Consider the following 21,095-nt stretch of genomic DNA (forward strand, 5'->3'; position numbering starts at 1 on the left):
AAAAAAGCAACAAAGTAAACACACTAAAGAAAAATTTACACTAAGATAGGACAAGAAAATATCAATTTCTGAAAATTGTTTCCTAGAAAATCCCTAAGTCCGCATTTTTAACCGCTCCGCTGTCAAGAGTCTTGTCAGCGTCTTGTTAGCCGCCCAGTTACGGAGCCTCCCTTGACTTACCAGTCCTCTGGCTTGACGGCGGTGGGGTCGGGGATCTTGGCTCTGTCATCCCACTCCTCTGGCTTTCTGTCATTCGGGTCATCAATTTCTCTGGGTGGATTGATAGGTGGGACCACGTCCTCTAGCAAGGTCCCTTGGTTCACAACTTTCTGATCGATTAATATTTCAAACGTGTCATCCGGATTCATCACTACAGAACAATTTAAACACTTGAGGATTAGTATCCGACATATGGAATAGAATCTTCAAAATAATAAAATGACCAAGTTTATGGGCAGTTTTTTTTCTCCTAACCAGGAAAAACCAATGTATTGAATCAAAACTCGCTGAAATCACTTGCTACAGTATTTTCTAAAATAAAGATAAGATTTATTTTAAACTCAATTTTTTCAACAATGAAAAATCCCATTATCTCAACAGGTAAAATTACCCAACAGCTAGGTGGCCCTGGTGGGGACTCACGGTCCCAAAGTGTCCCTCTTCACAGCTACAGCATACAGCCCCGTCTTCCTCATAGTGAGACAAACCCCTCAGACTTCAGAGGTTTGCAAGTGTTATCACAAAGAATGTACACTGTTTCAGACCCGCCTGAGAGTTCCACTCTTAAAAGTGGATTTTCCTACAAATGTACATTTTCATACAAAAACCCCACCCAGGGGCCACGGTCAGGGAAGAGGCACTGCTAAGAAACTCCCATTCTGCAGTCTCCTCTTCTGACACTCCCACCCCCATTTATGTGACACAACCTATCTTCCCCCAAAGATAAACTTCTTAAAGGTAGACACATTTACTTTCTCCGGAAAGCACAGGCCCTCAGCGTCTCCATGGAAACGAGAACGTTTGAATGAATGAATGAATGAATGAATGAATGAATGGGTACCGAGGGTATACAGGTGAGTCTTCCGGTCCGTAAAGAACTCTTTCAGATCCACATCTGGAGGTTTGGCGTGCTTTTCTTCAAAAACTCCGGTTTTGGGATGTTTGTGTCTGAAGATTAAATGAAGCTTATAGTCTTCTCCACATTTATCTGGTCCAAACATGATGGTATACGATGTTTTATCATAAAAGTTTTCCTTCAGAGAGAGAGGATGCTCCCAATTAGTCCAGAGTCATGGCGGCCTTTGACTTTCTCTGTTCTGTCCAGTGGGCAGAATTTACAGACTATATTAAATGCCAACTTACCAAATAACACAAACGACAACAAAGGACATGGCAAAATGAAAACTTTAGAAAAGCGCACGCTACTCCCTTCCTAAGGATGCGTGTAAGAGCTCAGAAAAACTGCAACTGCTTTATGCACACAGGTATGAGCAGTCCCTGGGGGAAGCAGGCGCATTCGTGACCTTAGACTAAAATGATTCCTCGTTGTCATTACTCAGGAAGACTGTAGTTAAAAACACACAAAGGTGCGCGGACACAGAGGGGCGCTCCAGACTTCACCCTGCTCCGGAGTGTGGCTCTGCTGTCCTCGATACACTGCGGTTCCTACACTCGTGTGGCTGAGCGAGCTTCCGAGCCCCCTGGATCCATTCCCATGATGCCTCAAGTGTGGAGATGACAGTTCCCACCTTAGAAGGCCTCTGAGGACATGCTGGCTCCAACTAAGTACGTAAAGGAATTCGAGCCAACTCTGTTTTTGCCACTCCGCCGCTAAGACTTCCAAGATCTAAAATGAGCTTCACTACATCCTACAAACAGCCTCTTTTACCTGATCCTACGGCCACCAGTGCAGAAGGCAGGTTCTGCTGTGTGCCTTGGAGCTGGCCCACAGCGAAGCCATCGTAACCAAAACACAGAGCTCCCTCCCACTGTGGAATGCTGTAAGAAATGTCCCCAAACTCTCCCAAGTTGCTTTGGGCTTTTCTGGGCGTTGGCAACATAGGAAGCAGCGGCTTTTAATGTGGGCTTTGTGCTGTCATTTGAGCATCTCTAAGCACCCGTGACTTCTACCCCCAGATAGAGCACAGTTATTGTTACCAAAGAGCACAGAACCAATGTCTCCATCACACAGTGCGACTGTGAATGGATCTGGACAGCAGACTGTAAAGGCCATGTAAACTCAGACTGAGAAAAAGACAATGAAAATGGGATTTTCAGTTGTCAACCAGTCCTTAGAATACTTACTGACTCTAACAAGGTGTTCTTAGATAGTAAAATGTCATACCAGAATCAAGTCACCAGTGTCTGCTAGCAGCTTAACGTAGGCGCCTCCACAGTCAATACCATCTTGAAAATTTACTTCATATCTAAATGGGGGGAAAGAACCACACTGCTGATAAAGTAAACATTACTCATTGCTTAGTGTAAAGTATAACTTAGAGTGTAACGAATTACTCTCCGCCCTAAGCAGAATAATTTTACATTACCACCACACTCACTCAATGAAGAATACGGAGAGCAGAAATGCTCATCTAATCCACAAGTCAAGTTATGAGGTTAAAATATTTAGAAATAATTACTGGAGGAAACCAGCCATCTCATCTCCATGATTTTCTCAGCAAAGTGTTAACATGGGGGATAAAGAGATTTTTAACTAAAACGCAACAGGAAACCTTGAATTCTGATGCAGTAATTCTCCTACAGTCTCCGTGGCCCGGTGTCAAACTCAGGGCCTTGCACAAGCTAAGCAAACACTCTACTGCTGAGCCAATCCCTGGCCTCCGTGTTCTGTATAAACCTAGCTATATCCCGTCTCTCAGAGCCTAATAATAACCTTGGAGATTCAGAACCCAACGCTAATTTTCATTTTAACTCAACTCCATCTGAACTGTGCTCGATAGTTTTGGTTTATTGAATTTCTCTAGCAAAGAGGTTTCAGATTTTCACTCAGTAATTGGGTTTTCACACCGAAATGGCTGTGAGAAAGGGAAATGTTACTGTCTAGTGTGACAGCTATGAGTCTCTCATAGATTTACCACATACGACAAGTCTCCAGCAACTTTGTTCTGTTTTAGGTCGTGTCTTACAGAAATAATATTGCTAGGATAATCGAGCAGATGCCCAGGTGTCAGATGAATTGATGAGTCACATGAGGGAAATCCATGTGACTAATGCGAAAAACAGTAAAAGAAAAAACAAAAACAAAAACAAAAACAGTTTTGTTAAGTGAAGTAACAAAAACAAAGAAACTGCACAATGCTGGTCATTTAATGAATGGTAGAGTTATAAACGCTTCCCAAGCAATTTCATGGACGAAATGAAAAACAAGATACAACCTGCCAGCTTGAACCCAATTGGTCTACACTCGGTTCAGAAAGAGGGGCGGGGACTGATTTATATGTAACTAGCAAACCAATCCTGTGCTGTATTTCCCAAGCTGTCCACACGAGGGTGCTCCAAGCCCACCCTCTCAAGTAGGAAAGCCCCAAACTGCTTCTTAAGCTCTCTGCCTGCCCCACTGACATCCTTTGTGAGCAGCATTTGGCATGGGGCTTGGCCCTCACCCACTTGAAGAACTTAAGGTGATTTCAATGATACAGAAATAAAGGCTGGAAAATGTCAATTCTGTTATGGAATTTAGCAAAAAGAATTTTAAAAAGCATTTATTTATTTGTTTCCCCTAAAGTGTCAAGTTTTACTTAAAATACAACTTGACAGTTTCTGTGTGGGGCTCATATCTTTGAACAAAACAGAAGAAATGACACCCGGTGTGGTTTAAAGATTACCATTTTCAGGAATTTAAATATGAAAAGATATTGCTGTGTTCCGTGTCCCAGGTGACTTAAGGATAAAGGATCCAGGAAGTATATGTGCTAGAAGGAAGAATGTCACAAACGGCCCTATAGACGGGCAGCTGGCTTTGCTGTCCTGCCAGGCTGAGGCTCCAGTCACTTTGTTCATTTCTTATTCTGCAAACTTTCCGTTTCTGAACATCGGCCCGGCAGGGTCTACCTGCAAAGGCTGTGACCCCAGATACTCAGAAGCTGAGACGAGAGGATCCTGGAGTTACACAGATCCTGGCAACTTGGTGAGATCTTGTCTCAAAATAAAAGGTGCAAACAGCTTAAGATCAGAGGCAGAGAATTTGCCCAGCACACAGCACGCTCTGGTTTCAATCCCCAGCACCATTAGAAGCAAACCCACAAACTCACAGGCATTAACTTGCTAGTGGAAACCATACTGCAGTAGATTGGGGGTCAGCAAAATGTCTGTCCTCACATAAGGAGGTGGCTGCTAAATATGGAGCCTCAGGAGACTGAGGGAACGCACACAGCGTTGTGTTAATCCTGACTTCTCAGGAGTGTTGCTTACTAAACAGAAGAAAACAAACTTACATGGTCCAGCATGCTTGGGGGAAATAACAGTAAAGCTACAGAGGGTTTTGATATGCAGATCTTCTTCAAACCTTGCATGGGTTCATGTGCTTTCTTGGGCTAGCCCATCTCATGTGCTTTCTTAATTTTAATCTCTAATTTTTAGAACCTGTCTGATCACACAGCACGCACAGGCTGAACGATCCTTGGGGTCCATGTTCTGGGGTGACTGCTGTGTACCCCAATCTGAAATCTGAAATGCTCCAAAGCCCAAAACACCTCAAGAATCACAAGGTCAATCAAATGATTCCAATTTCAGAGCAAGGGCTAATTTAGATGCTTTGAAAAACTGAAAGAGTCCCAACAGCAATGTGCCTGTTTCCCCAAACAAACAGCCAAAACCCAAAACCAAACCCCAAACCCACAACTGCTATGGAGTGCTGAGGGAGATGCAAAATGGAGACCTGGGATCCCCACATAAAGGGTCAAGCACACAGCACCTAGCATCCTGTCTCTCCAGCCCAGACCAACTTTGAATCCAGAGGGGCTTCACAAAGTGGATAATGGGCCTGTAGGAGGCTCTGACGATGCCAACTAATGCTTTGGACAATGACCTATTCGCTATGGAAGAAGCTCACACAGCCCAGCTCACAATCACAGCTCAGCTTAGGAAGCCCACACCACCGAATTAGCCTAAAACACCACTCAGCTCACAGTGTCACACACCCTCCAGGCTCCTGAGAGATAGCTCCATCTATCTGCCCTCTGTGGTCCCACAACACAGGTGAGCGATCCCACCCACTTACCCTCATCTTGGAGAGAACCGAGAAGCCTGCCCTACACAGACTGGCCCAGCAAGGCTCTAAACACGGAGCCAAGGCAAACCAATCCTCAATTCCCGGAAGCATCTGGGCGTCCACCTTGAGGGCCGGCCTCAGTCTAACAAGATCCTTCCAAGGCAATAGTACACGGTGGACACCGATGACATCCTGATAGCCAGGGATGTCCACTACGGCCTCCTCTAAAGCAGCATCTCTCGGCCTGTAGATTGTCTGAGCCCTTTGAGGTTTGAAAGACCTTTTCCCAGGGGTCACATAGCTGATATGCAGGACCCCTTCATGTTGTGGTGATCCCATCAGGAACTGTATTAAAGGAGATTTGAGGGAGAGTGTGAGGCTTACTAGGGAGGTGACAGAGAGGCAAATGGAGATTTTGCAGTGTTGGAAGGTTGGGAATCCCTGCTCTAGAGACTCTGTATGATCTTCAGCTACCCAAACACGTCCCACATTAAGTCCCCAGACACCAATGAGTTCCCTGCCCCTACTGGTGGGAATGCTACACTATGCCACCCTGAACCTGCTGAAGCACCCCTACTGGTGGGACACAAAGCAGGAGGTTTGACAGACCAAGCAAAGAATCACTGGATTTAAACCATTCCAGACCAACGGGTGGTTACACAATGTGACCTCTAGCAGCTGTAGATATACACTCTACCCATTGGGACCCAGGGCCTTCTCCACGAGAGACCACGTGCTACTCTCTACAATGAGTCTCACATTAGAACTAACTGGCTGAGGTTCAGATACATGGAACACTCAAGAGCTAATAGAAGACCTTTCAACAAATCATATGAAAATCCGTGCACACCGCAGTGGCGGACCTGGGCCCTATGCACAGAGGTAACAGTTGTGCGTCTGGTGTTCACATACACATCCGACAGCTGGAGCAGGGGCTGTCTCTGACTCTGTTGCCTGCCTTTGGATCCTTCCCCCTAACCTGGCTGCCTTATCTAGCCTCCATAGGAGAAGATGCAGCTAATGTCTCACTGCAGTTTTATACACAGGCAGGTTGAGAGTCATAGAAGGCCTCCTCTTTTCTGAGAAGAAAGGGAAGGGGGAGCGGGGTAGGGGTAGGGAAGTGGGGAGAGGGAGGGATTGGGAAAAGAGAGGGAACTGAAGCAGTGATCAGGATGTAAAGTAAATAACTTAGTTAATAAAAAAATATGCATGCTTCAGGAGGCAGAGGCAGAGGCAGGCCGATCTCAGAGTTTGAGGCCAGCTTGGTCTACGGAGTGAGTTCCAGGACAGCCAAGGCTACAAAAAAAAAAGAAAAAAAAAAGAAAAAAAAAGAAAAAAAAAAGCAATAGACCTACACAGACATTTCTCAAAAGAAGAAATATATTATAAAACAAACATGTTTTGCCAGGAACCAGGAGAACACAGATGAAAACGTTACCCAGACGGAATAGCTTTAATGAAAACCAGAAAACAACCAAAAAACAAAACCACCCAAAAATAAACAAAAAACTGCTTATGATGTCAAAAAGCTACTTCTTATATATGGACTGTGGGGCTATAGGTTAGTACAGCCACTAGGAGAAATGGCACCAGAACTGTACTATGAGCCATTGCCAGCTCTCCCAGGCCTGGGAACGGAGCCACTGGGAGGCATAGTTAACCGAGATGGCGCTGACATGTGGCTGAGGAAGAGGTGGTCTCTATGTCCAAAGGAATACTGTCCCACCCCTTAAAAGCGTGGAGTAAACTTTTATTCACAGCAACATGGCTGGCACCACGAAACATCACATTAAGTAAGATACTCCGGCAAAATCACCCAAGACACATTCCACCCACTCTCGTTCCTTTTTGGAAGGAAAATATTGATTTAATAGAAGTGAAAAGGAGCTATTGGTGGTTTGGAATCAAAAGAGAGAGGAAGAAAAGAGGGAGGAGAAAGACCAGGGACCAAAATACACTCAGAAAGAAGGAAGTTCTATGGCCCCCTGCAACTACAATAACTTACGTCCTAGAAAGGACCAGAATGGGGCTGGGGATTTAGCTCAGTGGTAGAACGCTTGCCTAGGAAGCACAAGGCCCTGGGTTCGGTGCCCAGCTCCGGAAAAAAAGAACCAAAAAAAAAAAAAAAAAAAAAAAAAAGAAAGGACCAGAAGACAGGGTCTCAGGACAAGGACTTGACAAATGTTTAAAGAGCCAGAAATGGGGGTTGGGGATTTAGCTCAGTGGTAGAGTGCTTGCCTAGCAAGCGCAAGGCCCTGGGTTCGGTCCCCAGCTCCGAAAAAAAGAAAAGAAAAAAAAAAAAAGGCAGAAATGTTAGGCTGCATCCCACACTGACTGTAACACCTATATTAAATGAAAAACACCACACAGAGAGTTCATGTGTGAAATTAAGGTTTGAAACAAATATTGTACAGAAAATGTAGCACAAAACTGTTGTTAGTTGAAGTAGTAATCATGGAGATTAAAAAAAATGTTCCAAATTTCAAAGCATTTCAGACTTCAGGTCAGGCGCGCTCAAACACGAATTGACGTGGCCATGGAAGGGAAAAGACACCAAAATTCAGCAAAAGCCGTGTGCCACTAAAAGCATTTAATGTAACATGTTAGCCCATTTGGTGGCTGTTCAGTTCTCGATCCTCTTTATTTTTTCAAAATAATAATTTCATAGTTTTTTTTTAAAGATTTATTTATTATATATAACTACACTGTAGATGCCTTCAGACACACCAGAAGAGGGCATCAGATATCATTACAGATGGTTGTGAGCCACCATGTGGTTGCTGGGATTTGAACTCAGGACCTCTGGAAGAGGAGTCAGTGCTCTTAACCGCTGAGCCATCTCTCCAGCCCCATAATTTCATAGTTATTTGAGAAATTTTTAGATGTATTTTCTTGTTTGCTTCTTATCTGGCAAGACATTTTTTTAAAAAAGTGATTCTCCCTGAAAACTGATGACATTTATCTTACTCCTGAAAACTTGAAGTTTGTCTTGGTTTTCTTCACAGCCCTTTTTGAATGAACGGGGCACTCACAGAGTGATGTTGTGTGCCTAACGATTAGGAGACTAGTGCGGCTACTTTCCAGTTCTCAAGGAAGGGCGGTGGGGATGGCTCAGTAGTGAAAGTGCTTGACACACAAGCATCAGATGTTCAGATGCCCAGAACCCATGTAAATGCTGGGTGAACATAGTAGCCAGCCTCAGAAGGCAGAGGTAGGGGATTCATAGTGCTGACTGGAGAGAGCAGCCACACCACAGAGAGACGGTGTCTGTCAATATGGTGGGTCAAGGATGATTTCCAGCATCGACCTCAGACCACCCCCCCCCACACACACACACATAAACACACAACTGCACACCCAAACACATAATTGCACACAAACACCACGGGGGATGGTGGGGGGGGAGGAAAAAGAAAACAATTATAAAGGAAAACAAAACTCAGACCAAATCTTAATAATAAGCAGTACCAATGTAGCTAATGCTACTTTAATTAGTTCGTGTAACAGGCAAACCCTCCTTGTCTTGACCTAGGACTGGATGGCTACCGAAATGGGACAACAAACCCAGGAAGTAGCTCTCCTCACGGTACTGGCAGAGAGCCAGAGTCTGCAGGCTTGTGGGTCCTGCGGCTGTTCTGAAGGACAGACTGACCCGGGAGAGTTTCCAATCCAAGGCAGCCTGTGAGCAGGAACGATGCTCAGTCCTTTCCTCTGTGATTGAACACAGAGTGGCTTTCAGAGCCTCACCTTGGCTTCGAGTTTTGTAGGTGAGAGCACGTAGGGAATTTCTACCTGACCTTGGAGCTGTAGACCACACAGGGCTGAAGTCAGTGCAAGGGGAAGAGATTTCAGACAGCATCAGGGCTTTAAAAAGAGCTCCACACTTCAAGGACATTGGCCTGAGGACACATTTCCCTGCTGAAACCAATTTCCTGCCTTCTAGCTCTACTCTGTATATCCCAAGGTTACTATCTTAACAGCATGGAACTAGAACAACTGATATAAGAGCGTGCATTTAGCGTGCCACCTTTTACAGAGCCAGAATTGTGCCTATAGGAGACGCGATGTAAAAGTTTATCACTGACACACACACACACACACACTCACACACACACACACACAAATGTTTATCACTAACCTGTTTGCCCCCCAAAGCCCGGGGTGTGGTTATATTTACATGTGTTTGTCTATGAACCTGGAAAGGGAAAGGGTGGGTGTGTGTGTGTGTGTATGTGTGTGATGTGGTGTGTGTGTGTGTGTGTGTGTGTGTGTGTGTGTGTGAGAGAGAGAGAGAGAGAGAGAGAGAGAGAGAGAACACAGCACCAAAACCTAACATACATTCAGATGGCAAATTATAGCAGGCTAATGCAAATGAAAAAGTCTTAAAACTTACTGAACTATCAAAGGTTTATCGGCAAAAATAAAGGGTTTCTCGAGGACAGCAGATATCGCATGGTGCTTGGCCTTAGACTTCAGAACCAGCCCTCTGTCACCAGGCACCTGGTTTTCCTTCAGCTCCTCTATTTCCCATCTTCCTGAAGGAGAAAGCAAAGGAAATGAGCTACAACAGAAGACGCAGAGCTTCACCTCTCAGCTGCTATCAGCACAGATCCTTTCCCATGAAAAATGATTATGAAGAAAATAAAATCGTATAACGCTTCAGAAAATGATTCCTGAATTTGTCTTTTCTCCTCTCCTTCCCTGTCCTTTCGCTTCCTTCCTTCTTTTTTTTTTTAAGATTTATTTATTTATGTGATTACTCTGTTGTTAACTAAGAAAATGAAGCCAGTTTCTGACAAATGATAAGAAAAACAGAAGAGAAGGATGGAGAAGAGAGGAGAGGAAAGAAAAGAAGTGGGGCTGGAGAGATGGCTCAGCGGTTAAGAGCACTGACTGCTCTTCCAGAGGTCCTGAGTTCAAATCCCAGCAACCACATGGTGGCTCACAACCTCTGTAAAGGGATCTGACACCCTCTTCTGATGTGCATGAAGACAGGGACAGCATATATATATATATATATATATATATATATATATATATATATATATATATATATATAAAATAAACAAATCTTAAACTCAGAAGACTAATGAATAACATGGCAGGTACACTTCTAAGATGGACGCAGTTAGGTTTTCTTGACCTACTTTCAATAAAACAATGGTGATAACATCATGGTTCCTCTCACAAGGACTAGGAGTGCTGACTCTGCACTTCCTGTCTGTGTCACCCTCTTGATCAAGAGCAAAGTTTGCTTTGTACAGATACTTAAATTAAAAATGATTTTTTTAAAAAAAGAAAGAGCCTTGTACAGATACTTAAATTAAAAATTATTTTTTAAAAAAAGAAAGAGCCTTGTCCAGATACTTAAATTAAAATGATTAAAACAAAAAGAAAGAAAGAAAGAATGAGGCAAACGTGTGTAGGAAACAACATGCGTCACTCATAGCCCTGAAGCTGAGCTGGGGTCTGGGCTGCGATCTCACTGTTCAGATCTGAAGGTTTCTGCTGTCAGACCATGGGGCTACCCAGGCTGTAAGCCAGGTGGGCTAACGGTAGCCCCAGAGGTCTGTGTTGGACATTGCCCCTTTATTCGTCTTAGAATAAAAAAAAAAAAGACAAAACCAAACTTAATCTATATAAAATGTTACAGTTTTGAAAATTATATGTTTGTCTGTTCCAACCAAACTCAATTCAGTAAAAGATGGTTATTTGGCTGTAATGTTTCAACTCACAATGATTTTTATGGACATGTTTAAATTGCTAGTGCTTCTAGACTGCTCCCACCCCTAAAAAACAGTGTATCTACCACAAGTCCCAGATCAAAGCAGCTTGAATTTTTGTTGTTCTAGAGAACTATTGGAATTTTAAAAGTACTCTTAAATATTTTCAGGAGGAAGCAACACATCGTTGCACATGCCTGTAATCACACCATTACTCATAGCTGAGGCAGGAGGATTGCAGGTTTGAAGGCAGCCTAGGCCACACAGCAAGACCCATCTTAAAAATAAATGTTTGCTGGTTCCCCTAAAGCACCTTGTATTATATTTTCCCAGAATGAATATTTTACTTGGCTTCTCTTAAAGAAGCGCTTCAATACAGATGTCTAAAGTCAGACATTCTGGTTGACAGAGAAACTGTATTCATTTGAATTTATTTCAGACAGCATGTCCCTCGGACCCATTGTTTCTTTGAGGGGAAGAATTCCCTAAATGGCTTTAGATTGGTCTTTCCATGGGTTCATTTTCTGTGTACACACATGTGGAGGCATTAGGGATCTGTGGGGACAGAGAACGTTTTGTACAGGGGCAGGCAGGCAGATTATGGAAGGTATGAGCAAGAAATTGGCCATGGAAGCCTAGCACATGCGGTGGTTCAAGTGCCTTGCAAAGTCAGAGTTCTAGGCCGCGTGCTTCAGGGTGTGGGGACTTCCTAGACAGTGGAACTCCCCTCCTGCTCAGCCGGAGCAGAGGGAGACCTTCCTTTTGGACACGATAACTGGGGAGGCTGCTTGTGAACCAGAAGGGAGACAATGTTTTGTCATTCTCTGAGGTGGTCCTTCTAGGGAAGGAAATGTGACCCTGAAAGACATTTCTACAGCCAACCTGAAGATGCAGATCAGGGATCTTGTGGACAGTGACAAGGACTGAAGCTGTAGCTGCCTGGTGACCTCGATCTTAGAGGCTCATTAGTGCACCTCTGTGATTGACCTATGAGTGCCCAGACTTGAGGCAAAAGGTCCAGAACAGCTCAGTGCAAGTGAGTTTACTGCAGCTGGAGTCCGACCATGGTCTAAGAGTCAGACAACTGGTTAGAACAGGGAATCCCTGAAACACTGTAGCCGGGCAAGTGAAAGGCAGAGTGGAACCTCTGGCCAACATAATGTAACAAAACTATACTCTCAAGGCTGTGTGCACTGGTAGTGGTTATCTAATATTTGATTAAGTATTTTACCATCATATATAGAAATTTCTGAATCCATATCATCCTTCTTTGCTTTTGATAAGACCCACCTGTAAAGAAAAAAGTAAACAAAGATATTTGCCATTAAAATAAGATTTGCAATTTATAGATTAAAATGCATGTAAAAAAAATACAAGAGGTTGTTACCCAACACAACCAGATTTTTCATTCAAAAACTTTTGGGTGAAAAGCACTTCTTAGTGTTAGGAAATCCATCTGTTAATCTAGCCTTTGAGCAATCCCAGGGGGCGGGAGTTCAATGGCTTGCTCTGCTGGAGTAAGGAAGCCCACACAGCAGGGCTGGGTTCTCAGTGGGAAACGGGGGATGGGATACACATCTGGCTCCTAGCAGAGGGTCTGGGGCACAGTGACCAGCAGGTATTAACCCTCACAGAGGTGCATACCATTACTGTGGCTGCAACAGAAACTCAAAGCTGCCTTAGAATGGCCATCGTTAATCTCTACCTTGGAGAGCAAGCGAATGCTGTGTGCTTTCTCTGCATTCCAAACTTGTGTCTCTTTGTATGAATACATAGCTTTAAATTATCCCAGGTCACAGGAGAGCTAATTCTCATAGACCAATCGCTTCAGAAAACTCATCAAATTGAGGAAAATTCGGGAACACTCACCCAGACAGATTTCCACTATCAAATGTTTCTGTAAAATATACTTCTCCTATAGGTTGAGGTGTCTTATATTTAATAGTCTAGAAGAGAGAATTTTTAAAAGCTAAAGTTATTTATTTTTACAAATATCTGATGTCATCCTGCGGGTTCAGACCCTAGTACACAGCACACAACCATAATAGAGACACGGAGACTTAGCGGCAAAGTTCACGTCTTAGTAATGTCCTCATGAAAACTGTCATCTCATACAACTCATGCTTGGGAATGAATTCTCAATGTTTGTCCCACTTGTCATCTCACCAAATATAGTCATGTGTGGTGGGCAGTCTGGCTGAGGGTTTTAAAAGCATGAATTTCCAAAGATCCCTGTAGTAGGGTACCCGCCCCCGCTGTTGGTACTTTGCAAATCACAGAACTGGTTTCAAAAGAAACACCGTGGCAGAGACTGAAATTTAACGGGGGGGGGGGGGCACAATATTCACTGCAAACAGACAATAACATTTATATTTGCATATTTAAAACTCCAGTAAATACGAGATGAGATGAAGCAAAGGAATCCGTGAGAACTTCCTATGGATTTTCTGAGCCCTTGAAACAGAGGCCAGCACAACAGGGTGGATGACATCATCACAGTATTAAATGTGAATATACTTGCTATGAAGGCCCCAGAGACATGGTTCTCAACCTGTGGGTCACGACTCCTTGGGGTGGGGCCTGGGGAGAGGGACTGACCCGTTCACAGGGAAAGGTGACCCTAAGACCACAGGAAAACACAAATACTCATGTTAACAATTCGTAACAGTAGCAAGATTACAGTAATGAAGCAAACAAAATAATTTATGGTTGGGAGGTCACCACAGCATGAGGAACTGCATTTAAAGGCTTGCAGCATTAGGAAGACAGAGTACTGCACTAGGGAGTGGCCACCACACCTCTGTAAGTTCCGCAGTCTCCTGTAAGTCATCTCCTCAGAACGTAAATCTTAATAGCACAGGGGCAGAGTCCTGGCTCAGTGCAGGTCACCCTTCCTTGTCCAAGTCCATCCCCTTGTAGCCATTTTCTAGCCGCAGAGAGATAAGCAAAGGCCACCTCCTTTATGTCCTGAAGAACCACAAGTTATGGCACCTCCTATTTTGCCTGGTATCATCAGAACTAAAACCAAAGGCCCCTCTAGCCAGTGAACTCCTGTCTTGGCAGCAAAAGCTTCCCCTGTACAACTAACTGGATCAGGTGTCAAACACAAATGTTTGCTGTGTGTGGGGACTCTACGGAACACAGCCAGAGAGATGGAGGTTTTACTCTCCTGGGAAGACAGCTGTCAGGAGGGAAGGACATGTATCGTGAGAGATCTGTCAGGCCTATGACCGTGGAAAGAACGGCTTATAACTCACTTCTCAACCGCCTTACCCCCGAGGAAGGTTCGTCTTTAAAATCACTCTCGTCTGAACTCTCACTGAAGTCTTCCACCTCAACACCATCATCCACAAAATCCGCCTTGGCCGTGATGAACAGGAGACCCAAGCACAGTCCAACACCCTGGAAATGCATATTGACTACCTGTGAAATGAAAGCAGCCAGTGAAAAACCAGGCGGGGATGCCCTGTGCTGAGAACCAAAGGAAGAGAGGACTTCTGGATGCTTCCGTCACAAGCAACATTATTTAAAGTAAGCCTTGAACAAGTTAAACACCAACTTCTAAACTTCATTTCTAAGTCTTCTCCCCAAATCAAAGAGCTAATGTATAAAGATCTAAAGATGTCAGCATGTGTGTGCAAATCATGTAAAGACATCATGGTCCCTACACTTTCACCCACATTCTTTCACATAGTGTAGCTTAGGCATAGACAGAATCGGACATTTGACAACTGTACAGCCAGATTCCACTTACATCTAAACAGAAACTAAGGGACTTTTAATCACGCATTTACTGAAATAGTTCTTTGCCAAAGTCAAAACCCGTGCTAGAGCTCACTGCCTGCAGTGGACCATGCTCTTTTGACCTCATCATCCCTGGATCAAAATTCCATGATCATCACCTAGTTATCTGACCATATGTCTCCTCAAACAGCACATAACTACCATGTTCGAGAGGAGCAAAGGCCAAATTCAGCTTGGCCATCCTCTTAGCAGAAGCACCTGGCTTATGTAATTATATTCTCATCGACTCTCATCAGTGTACACTTAATCAAAATTTCTCCTTTGGTGCCAACAGCCTTTCAGACAGGTACTGTTGGGCACTGAGGCAGCTCCATGTCATTCGTTCACACAGTCATACAATAATGAATCCTCCTCTCCCTCCTTCCACTCCTCCTCTCCCTCCTCCCCCTTCCCCTCCTCTCCTTCCTCCCACTCTTCCTCCTCTCCCTCTCCCTCCTCCCCCTCTCCCTCTTCCCTCTCCTCCTCCCACTCCACCTCCCCCTCTCCCTCCTCTCCCCTCCCATTCTCCTCTCCCTCCTCCTCCTCCTGTATGCTGCTCTTTCCACAATGTTAACATCAACATGGGAAAAATTTTAAAGTAGATTCTCAGAACTCTAAGACTGAGTGGCCACTGAAGAGGCCACAGAGATGGCACTACAAGCACCAGAATTGCTGTTATCGACAATGGTGACTGAAAACCACACAGACTGGAGGAACTGGAACCCTCACACATGGCCAAGGTGTGGCAACATACCATACCAACAGCCATAGAAAATAATGTAGCATGTTCCAACATGTCAAGTGATTCCACTCAAGAATAGCTAAAATATGGGGTTGGGGATTTAGCTCAGTGATAGAGCGCTTGCCTAGCAAGGCCCTGGGTTCTGTCCCCAGCTCCGAAAAAAAGAAAAGAAAAAAAAAAAAGAATAGCTAAAATAAACCAAAGCCTGAATCCTCACAAATGCTTTGGCACACGCCAAAAGATACGTTTCTTGTATCGATCCAAAATGTGTGCCAATTCCAATGCCCATCAACTCATGAGCGCACAGACATAAGCTGAAGCCCTCAAGCCCTGGGGAAGCATCAGCAACAGAGAAGGACAGGATACTCATACAGGAATGCACAGACACGCAACTATTATCCTAGGGAAAAGCCAGGTATGAAAAAAATCATAAATGTTGTACCATTCCACTTTAAAGAAGCCAGAGAACCTGTAAAGCTGGAGAACAGAGGAGAGGCCAGGTGGACACAGGCTCAGGGAGAGAGCTAGTGGGCTAGAGGGCGATGACACGCCCAAGATTGGACATACAATTGCACATATTAAGCACTTGACCTTGATGACACACAAATTATATATCATTAGAGACATTTATAACAGTTCACATAAAGCATTATTACACTCAACTACTCAACAGATACATCTTTTTTCATGAGATCAAAACTTTAGATGAATGTTTGAGCCAGACGACTTTGATTCCTTCTAAAGGATTTTGGCTACCACCCTAATGTTTACTTTGGAAATGCACAGTTTGAAAACCACTAAACAGAAATCTACCTTAATAGCTTTCTATACTCATGTACTGCCATTTTTTATGGACAGAGACAACACACACACACACACACACACACACACACACACACACACACACACATACATATATAGGGGGAGAGAGGCGGGTAGGGGTGGGGGGGGTTTGATTTCTGGAGGAAGATAGGACTGTAAGTAGATCACTTAAACTCGGTAACAAGAAATCCAGCCTGGTTTCTTAATTATCCATTTTCTTGGAGCAGAAACTAACATTTGTAAGTGGCAAAGCTTACTCCTAAAAACTTCATTGTTTTACACGCTTTTCGTGATTTATATAAACACACTTCACAGTATTTTACTTGATATGTTATCGCTACTGGCCCTTCAGCGAGGGAGCGAGCTCACCATAGAGCACTTGCCTGCACGCGGTTCTGAGTTTAAGCTCAAGTACCAAAAAAAAAGTAAAAATATTTTTAAAAGTTGGTCACATGGCACATACCTGTAATCCCATTATACAGGAGGAGCCTGAGGCAGGATTGCCAGGAGTTCGGCCAATCATACATGACAAGACACTTCAACAAATAAACAATAGCCCTGCCAGCAAGCGAATGACGTAACAACTAGCAAAGAGCCTCACGGGGCTCAGCACAGAAGAGACTGAGACTGAAGACCTAAGTTCTAGCCCTACAACCCATATGGTGGAAGAACAGACTCCACCACGCACGCACGCATGCACGCGTACTACATAAACAACAACAACAAAAAGAACATCAATATCACTTTGAAACCATGTTTTCTCTTTCAACATAAATTTTCAATTTAAGTTCCTGGATAGTTCATATTGTCAACTTGACAGAATCTAGAATCAGCTAGAAAAGCACTTCTGGACAGGCCTGTTACAGGGGTGTCTAGAGTGTGCTAATTGAGGTGTGAAGACTCATCGTAATGGGGATGACGCCAGTCCGTGGGCTGAGGAGAAAGAGAGCTGAGCACCAGCGTCCATCTCTCTCTACTTCCTGACTGCAAACAGTGTGGGCCGCTGCCAGGCCTTCCCAGCCATGATTGACTGTGTCCCCTCAGACTGTCAGCCAGAATAAACCCTTCCCTCCTTGAGTTCCTTTATCCAGCATTTCTGTCTCAGCAACAAGAGAATTAACAAAAGAGCTATGTTCCTGTCTACTTTATCATATGATCATTCTGCTTTCAGTTTCTGAGAAGCCTTCACATATTTTCTGCACTGTCTGTACCCAGGGACCCCGGGGCTATCTGTCTCCCCGGCACTGGGACTACAGGACGCTAGCTTCTCTTTCTACCTATTGAGTTTCAAACCAGGACAAAAGTCCGAGGTGCCTATTTAACATATCAAGCTCACCAGACCTCCAGGGTTTCCCAGCATCCCTCAGTTCCTACCTGTTGGTACATCTGGCAAACCCCGCCCTCTACCCTGAACTTTCCAGCCCAGGGGTTAGGCCACCCTTGCCCCAGAGACTCTTTCCCATAAAATCTAGACTAAATGGGTACCCATCCATTTTGTCTTTTTGGTCTCCTGGCTGCTGCACGTGGTGCCCCTCTCCTCTCCCCTTTCCCCTCTGCCCTCTCCTCACGTGGCTTAGGGTCCTGGGGACTCTTGTCTGAGACTCAGGTCTCCCTCTTGTCTGAAGTAATACAGCTCCTGCAGCATGCCTTGGGGCAGTCATCTCCTTCCCTTTTCTCCTTTTTTTATGTTTTCAAAAATTCACCATATATACTTTTCGCTTCTTCCTACGAAAGCTATCTAAGGATTCCTGAACCTTACAGTTCAGAGGTCGCTCTTTAGCTTTGGGATGACCCACCGCCTTCCTTAATTTGAATTTGGTCCCTCCCCTGAGCAGAGATGTTTGTTATTGTGGCCATCTAGATGGAGATGGCACACACAGAGCTTGCTGCTAAGCCTAATGACCCAAGTTCGATCCCTGAGACCCCACATGGTGGAGGGAAAGAAGTGACTCCCAAAGGTTGTCCTTGGACCTCCACATGTGTCATAGTACTTGATCATTCCACCCATAAATAAATAAATGAATGCAATTTTTATTTTTGAGACAGGATCTCTCTGTGTATCCTGGCTGTCCTGGAACTCACTCTGTAGACCAGGCTGGCCTAGAAATCAGAGATCCACCTGCCTCTGCCTCTGCCTCCCAAGTGTTGGAATTAGGTTAATAAATCATACCTTGTTTAATAAATGTAATTTTAAAAATAGTAAACATGTTTGTCTGTGTCTTTAATTCCTCTTTCTATTGATACCACCTCTGGTCAATCAAACTGGTTCTGAATGTAAGGACTGGGGCTGGGAGTGAATACAGCCATAACACTTGCCTAGTGTCCCCAAGGCCCTGGGCCCCAAAAAACAAAGCAAAAATAGACAGAGTGCAGTCTACTGGTCCCCTGTGGTGTCTAGTAACTAAATTCGGTGGGAGGGCATTTGTGGAATGAACACATTTTGATCCTTCAGCCTCCATTAGGGACCTAATCTTCTTGACAGATACTAGTTGTCAGTCAGTGTCCTACCCATAAGCCTGCTGTTTTCTAAAAGCAATTCATAAATTAGACTCTACTTTAAAAATGTTTAGTAATTCTGATCCTATACTGCTCCTTCCATGACTCGTTCTTTCATTCTGAGTATTTGCCATATATCTATACACACACACACACACACACACACACACACACACACACACACACACCACTCTAATTTTATGTATGTGTTTCTCCTGTGTGGTTATGTACACGTATGTGTGGGTGCCAGAGGAGGCCAGAAAAGGGCATCAGATGCCCTCTAACTGGAGTTACAGGTGCTGGGGACGGAATCGGGGTCCTCTGCAAAAGCACTGTGTGTTGTCCACCACTGCGCCCTCCCTCTAACCCCAGTACTTTCTTATTTAACGTACCCACGCTCCTGTAAACCGGTGCTTCTATAACTGGCCATTTTTGCCTGGACTGAGGTATCAGACATCATCTGCCCACCCTGGAACAATGTTGGAAAGCGCCTTGTGATTCTTTCCTGTGGCATCAGAAGCACAGCTACAGGACAACAGCATTTAAAAGCTCCCTGCCCTTGAAACCTTGTCACTAAGTGACTAACATTTGTCCAAAGGACAACTGAACTGGTCCCCTGCTCTGGGCCTCTTGTCAGCTATGAGATGAAAGAAAGTCCTATCAAAGCTGATGGTCCTTGCTTTCTAATTTCCAAATAAAGAAGGAACATTTAATAGGCACTGAAACAAGCCCTGAACCTCGTTTCTGGCACCCATCTGCTAGTTGCATATTCATCAACACACTCCGCCATTTACAGACGACAAACCAGCAAGACCAACTTAAAAAAAAAAAAAAAGACAAAAAAGACTATCTTCAGTTTAGGGGACAAGATCAAAGTTACTGGATGACTAAACTAACAGACTGAGGACTAGAAAATGGTCAAAATTACAGTTACCAAAAAGAGAGGCTACCTAGAAAGATGTCAAATTTTCAGGGCAAACAAAACCAAAATCAAAAAAAACCAAAAACCAAAAACCATGATCTACTATTTTATGCAAAAAAGTTTAAACAGAAATTAATTTTCAGAGGTGTTGACCCACTGACCACCTAATTTTTTAATTTTTGTTTTGACTAATTTATTTCTGTTTATACCTTCTGTCTCCGGCTCCCAAAGTTCTTAGCCTTTTGCTCTTTAACCCCGAACAACCCCCTGCGTAGCTTCTTCCTTCTGGGTGGGGCAGATGCCACTTAAATTCAGCTAAAGTATCTGATTGACAGTAAACAGGCTTTAGATAATGAGTCTCTAGTCATTAAGGTTTTCTGGATTCAACACACTCTGGGTCACTCTCCAGTGGCTCCTGTTAGGCTACACCCAAGTGTCTAGGGAGTGGCCAGGATCCTCTGGCCACCTTCACAAGGATGGGGTGGGTGGGTGGGGCGTCCTGTTGGCTTCGCAGAGAGGTGGGCTGCAAATGAGGAGCCCATCTGGTTTTGTTTGCGTTTTCCGAAAAGTGCGAAGAACTCTCCAGGGATCATGGGTAGAGCTCCGTGGAACGGGGCCACGGTGGCAACCGCAGCGGTGGCAACCGCTGGGATAACGGACTCGAGGGGAGCCAAGCTGGGCAGGGCGACCTGGCTTTCCCCAGCGTCAGCGAAGCAGGGGGAGGACCCAAGGGACTCGAGGTGGCATCTCCCTCCACCCAGGGCTGATCCTTGTTCCCGAGGCTGGCAGAGCCCACCCAAGAGTCTAACTCGCTGCACATCCAATCCTGAACTCAACCTCCAGTCTCACCGCACCAAGCTGAGCCTTCTAGTCTCAGAAGAGGATGCTGCCGGGCACCTGGATCCGATTTCTCACCCCGCTCCCAGAGAGCAAGCCGCAGGAAGGCGGCCCGCGGTCTACACACCTGTCCTGCGGGCTTGTGTCCAGCAGCGGCAGCTCAGGTGTCCGACTGGCCGCTACTCGGTGCCGGGCGCGTCCCCAGACCGATCCCGCCGGCAGCCGCCCAGCAGCGACTGCTAACTGCGCGTGCGCGAGCGGCGGCGCCGGAGGATGCAGGATGCGGTGGCAGCCCCAGGGCTCGAGGCGCCGGCTCAACCGCCGCTCGGGACCCAGCGGCCGCGCGCCCAGGGGAAAATGCGGTCCTCCCAACGTCAGTCTCTGGAGCTCAAGCTGACAGATTTGCAGACGGCTCGGTTCTTCGTGTCGCGCCTTAATTGGCTCCCTGATGGATGATGGATGGATGGATGGATGGATGGATGGATGGATGGATGGATGGATGGAGTTTTTTGTTTTGTTTTGGTTTAGTTTGGTTTTTCT

The 21,095-nt window shown here is 44.9% G+C and overlaps 1 protein-coding gene across 9 annotated transcripts in view; it reads right to left on the reverse strand.

Moving 5' to 3' along the window:
• Window positions 1-20,821, reverse strand: part of Clgn (calmegin) — a 31,640-nt gene extending 10,819 nt beyond the window's left edge. For 2 of the 9 annotated variants that reach the window (XM_039097980.2, XM_006255298.5), the window contains exons 1-8: window positions 20,683-20,821; window positions 14,227-14,376; window positions 12,823-12,899; window positions 12,185-12,243; window positions 9,624-9,765; window positions 2,345-2,426; window positions 1,061-1,253; window positions 181-370 (exon numbers count right to left, since the gene is read on the reverse strand). In XM_039097980.2, coding sequence (XP_038953908.1) covers window positions 181-370; window positions 1,061-1,253; window positions 2,345-2,426; window positions 9,624-9,765; window positions 12,185-12,243; window positions 12,823-12,899; window positions 14,227-14,367 — 884 coding nt within the window. In that variant the 5' untranslated portion in view covers window positions 14,368-14,376; window positions 20,683-20,821. Of the gene's footprint in view, window positions 1-180; window positions 371-1,060; window positions 1,254-2,344; window positions 2,427-9,623; window positions 9,766-12,184; window positions 12,244-12,822; window positions 12,900-14,210; window positions 14,378-19,188; window positions 19,266-19,927; window positions 20,304-20,567 lie in introns of those variants that run through there. The other 7 variants (XM_063278275.1, XM_063278276.1, NM_001109472.1 and 4 more) reach the window with 7 other exon arrangements.
• Between the last annotated feature and the right edge of the window lie 274 nt (window positions 20,822-21,095).

This window comes from Rattus norvegicus, chromosome 19, assembly GCF_036323735.1.
Source record: "Rattus norvegicus strain BN/NHsdMcwi chromosome 19, GRCr8, whole genome shotgun sequence".
In the NCBI taxonomy this organism is placed as follows: Eukaryota; Metazoa; Chordata; class Mammalia; order Rodentia; family Muridae; genus Rattus; species Rattus norvegicus.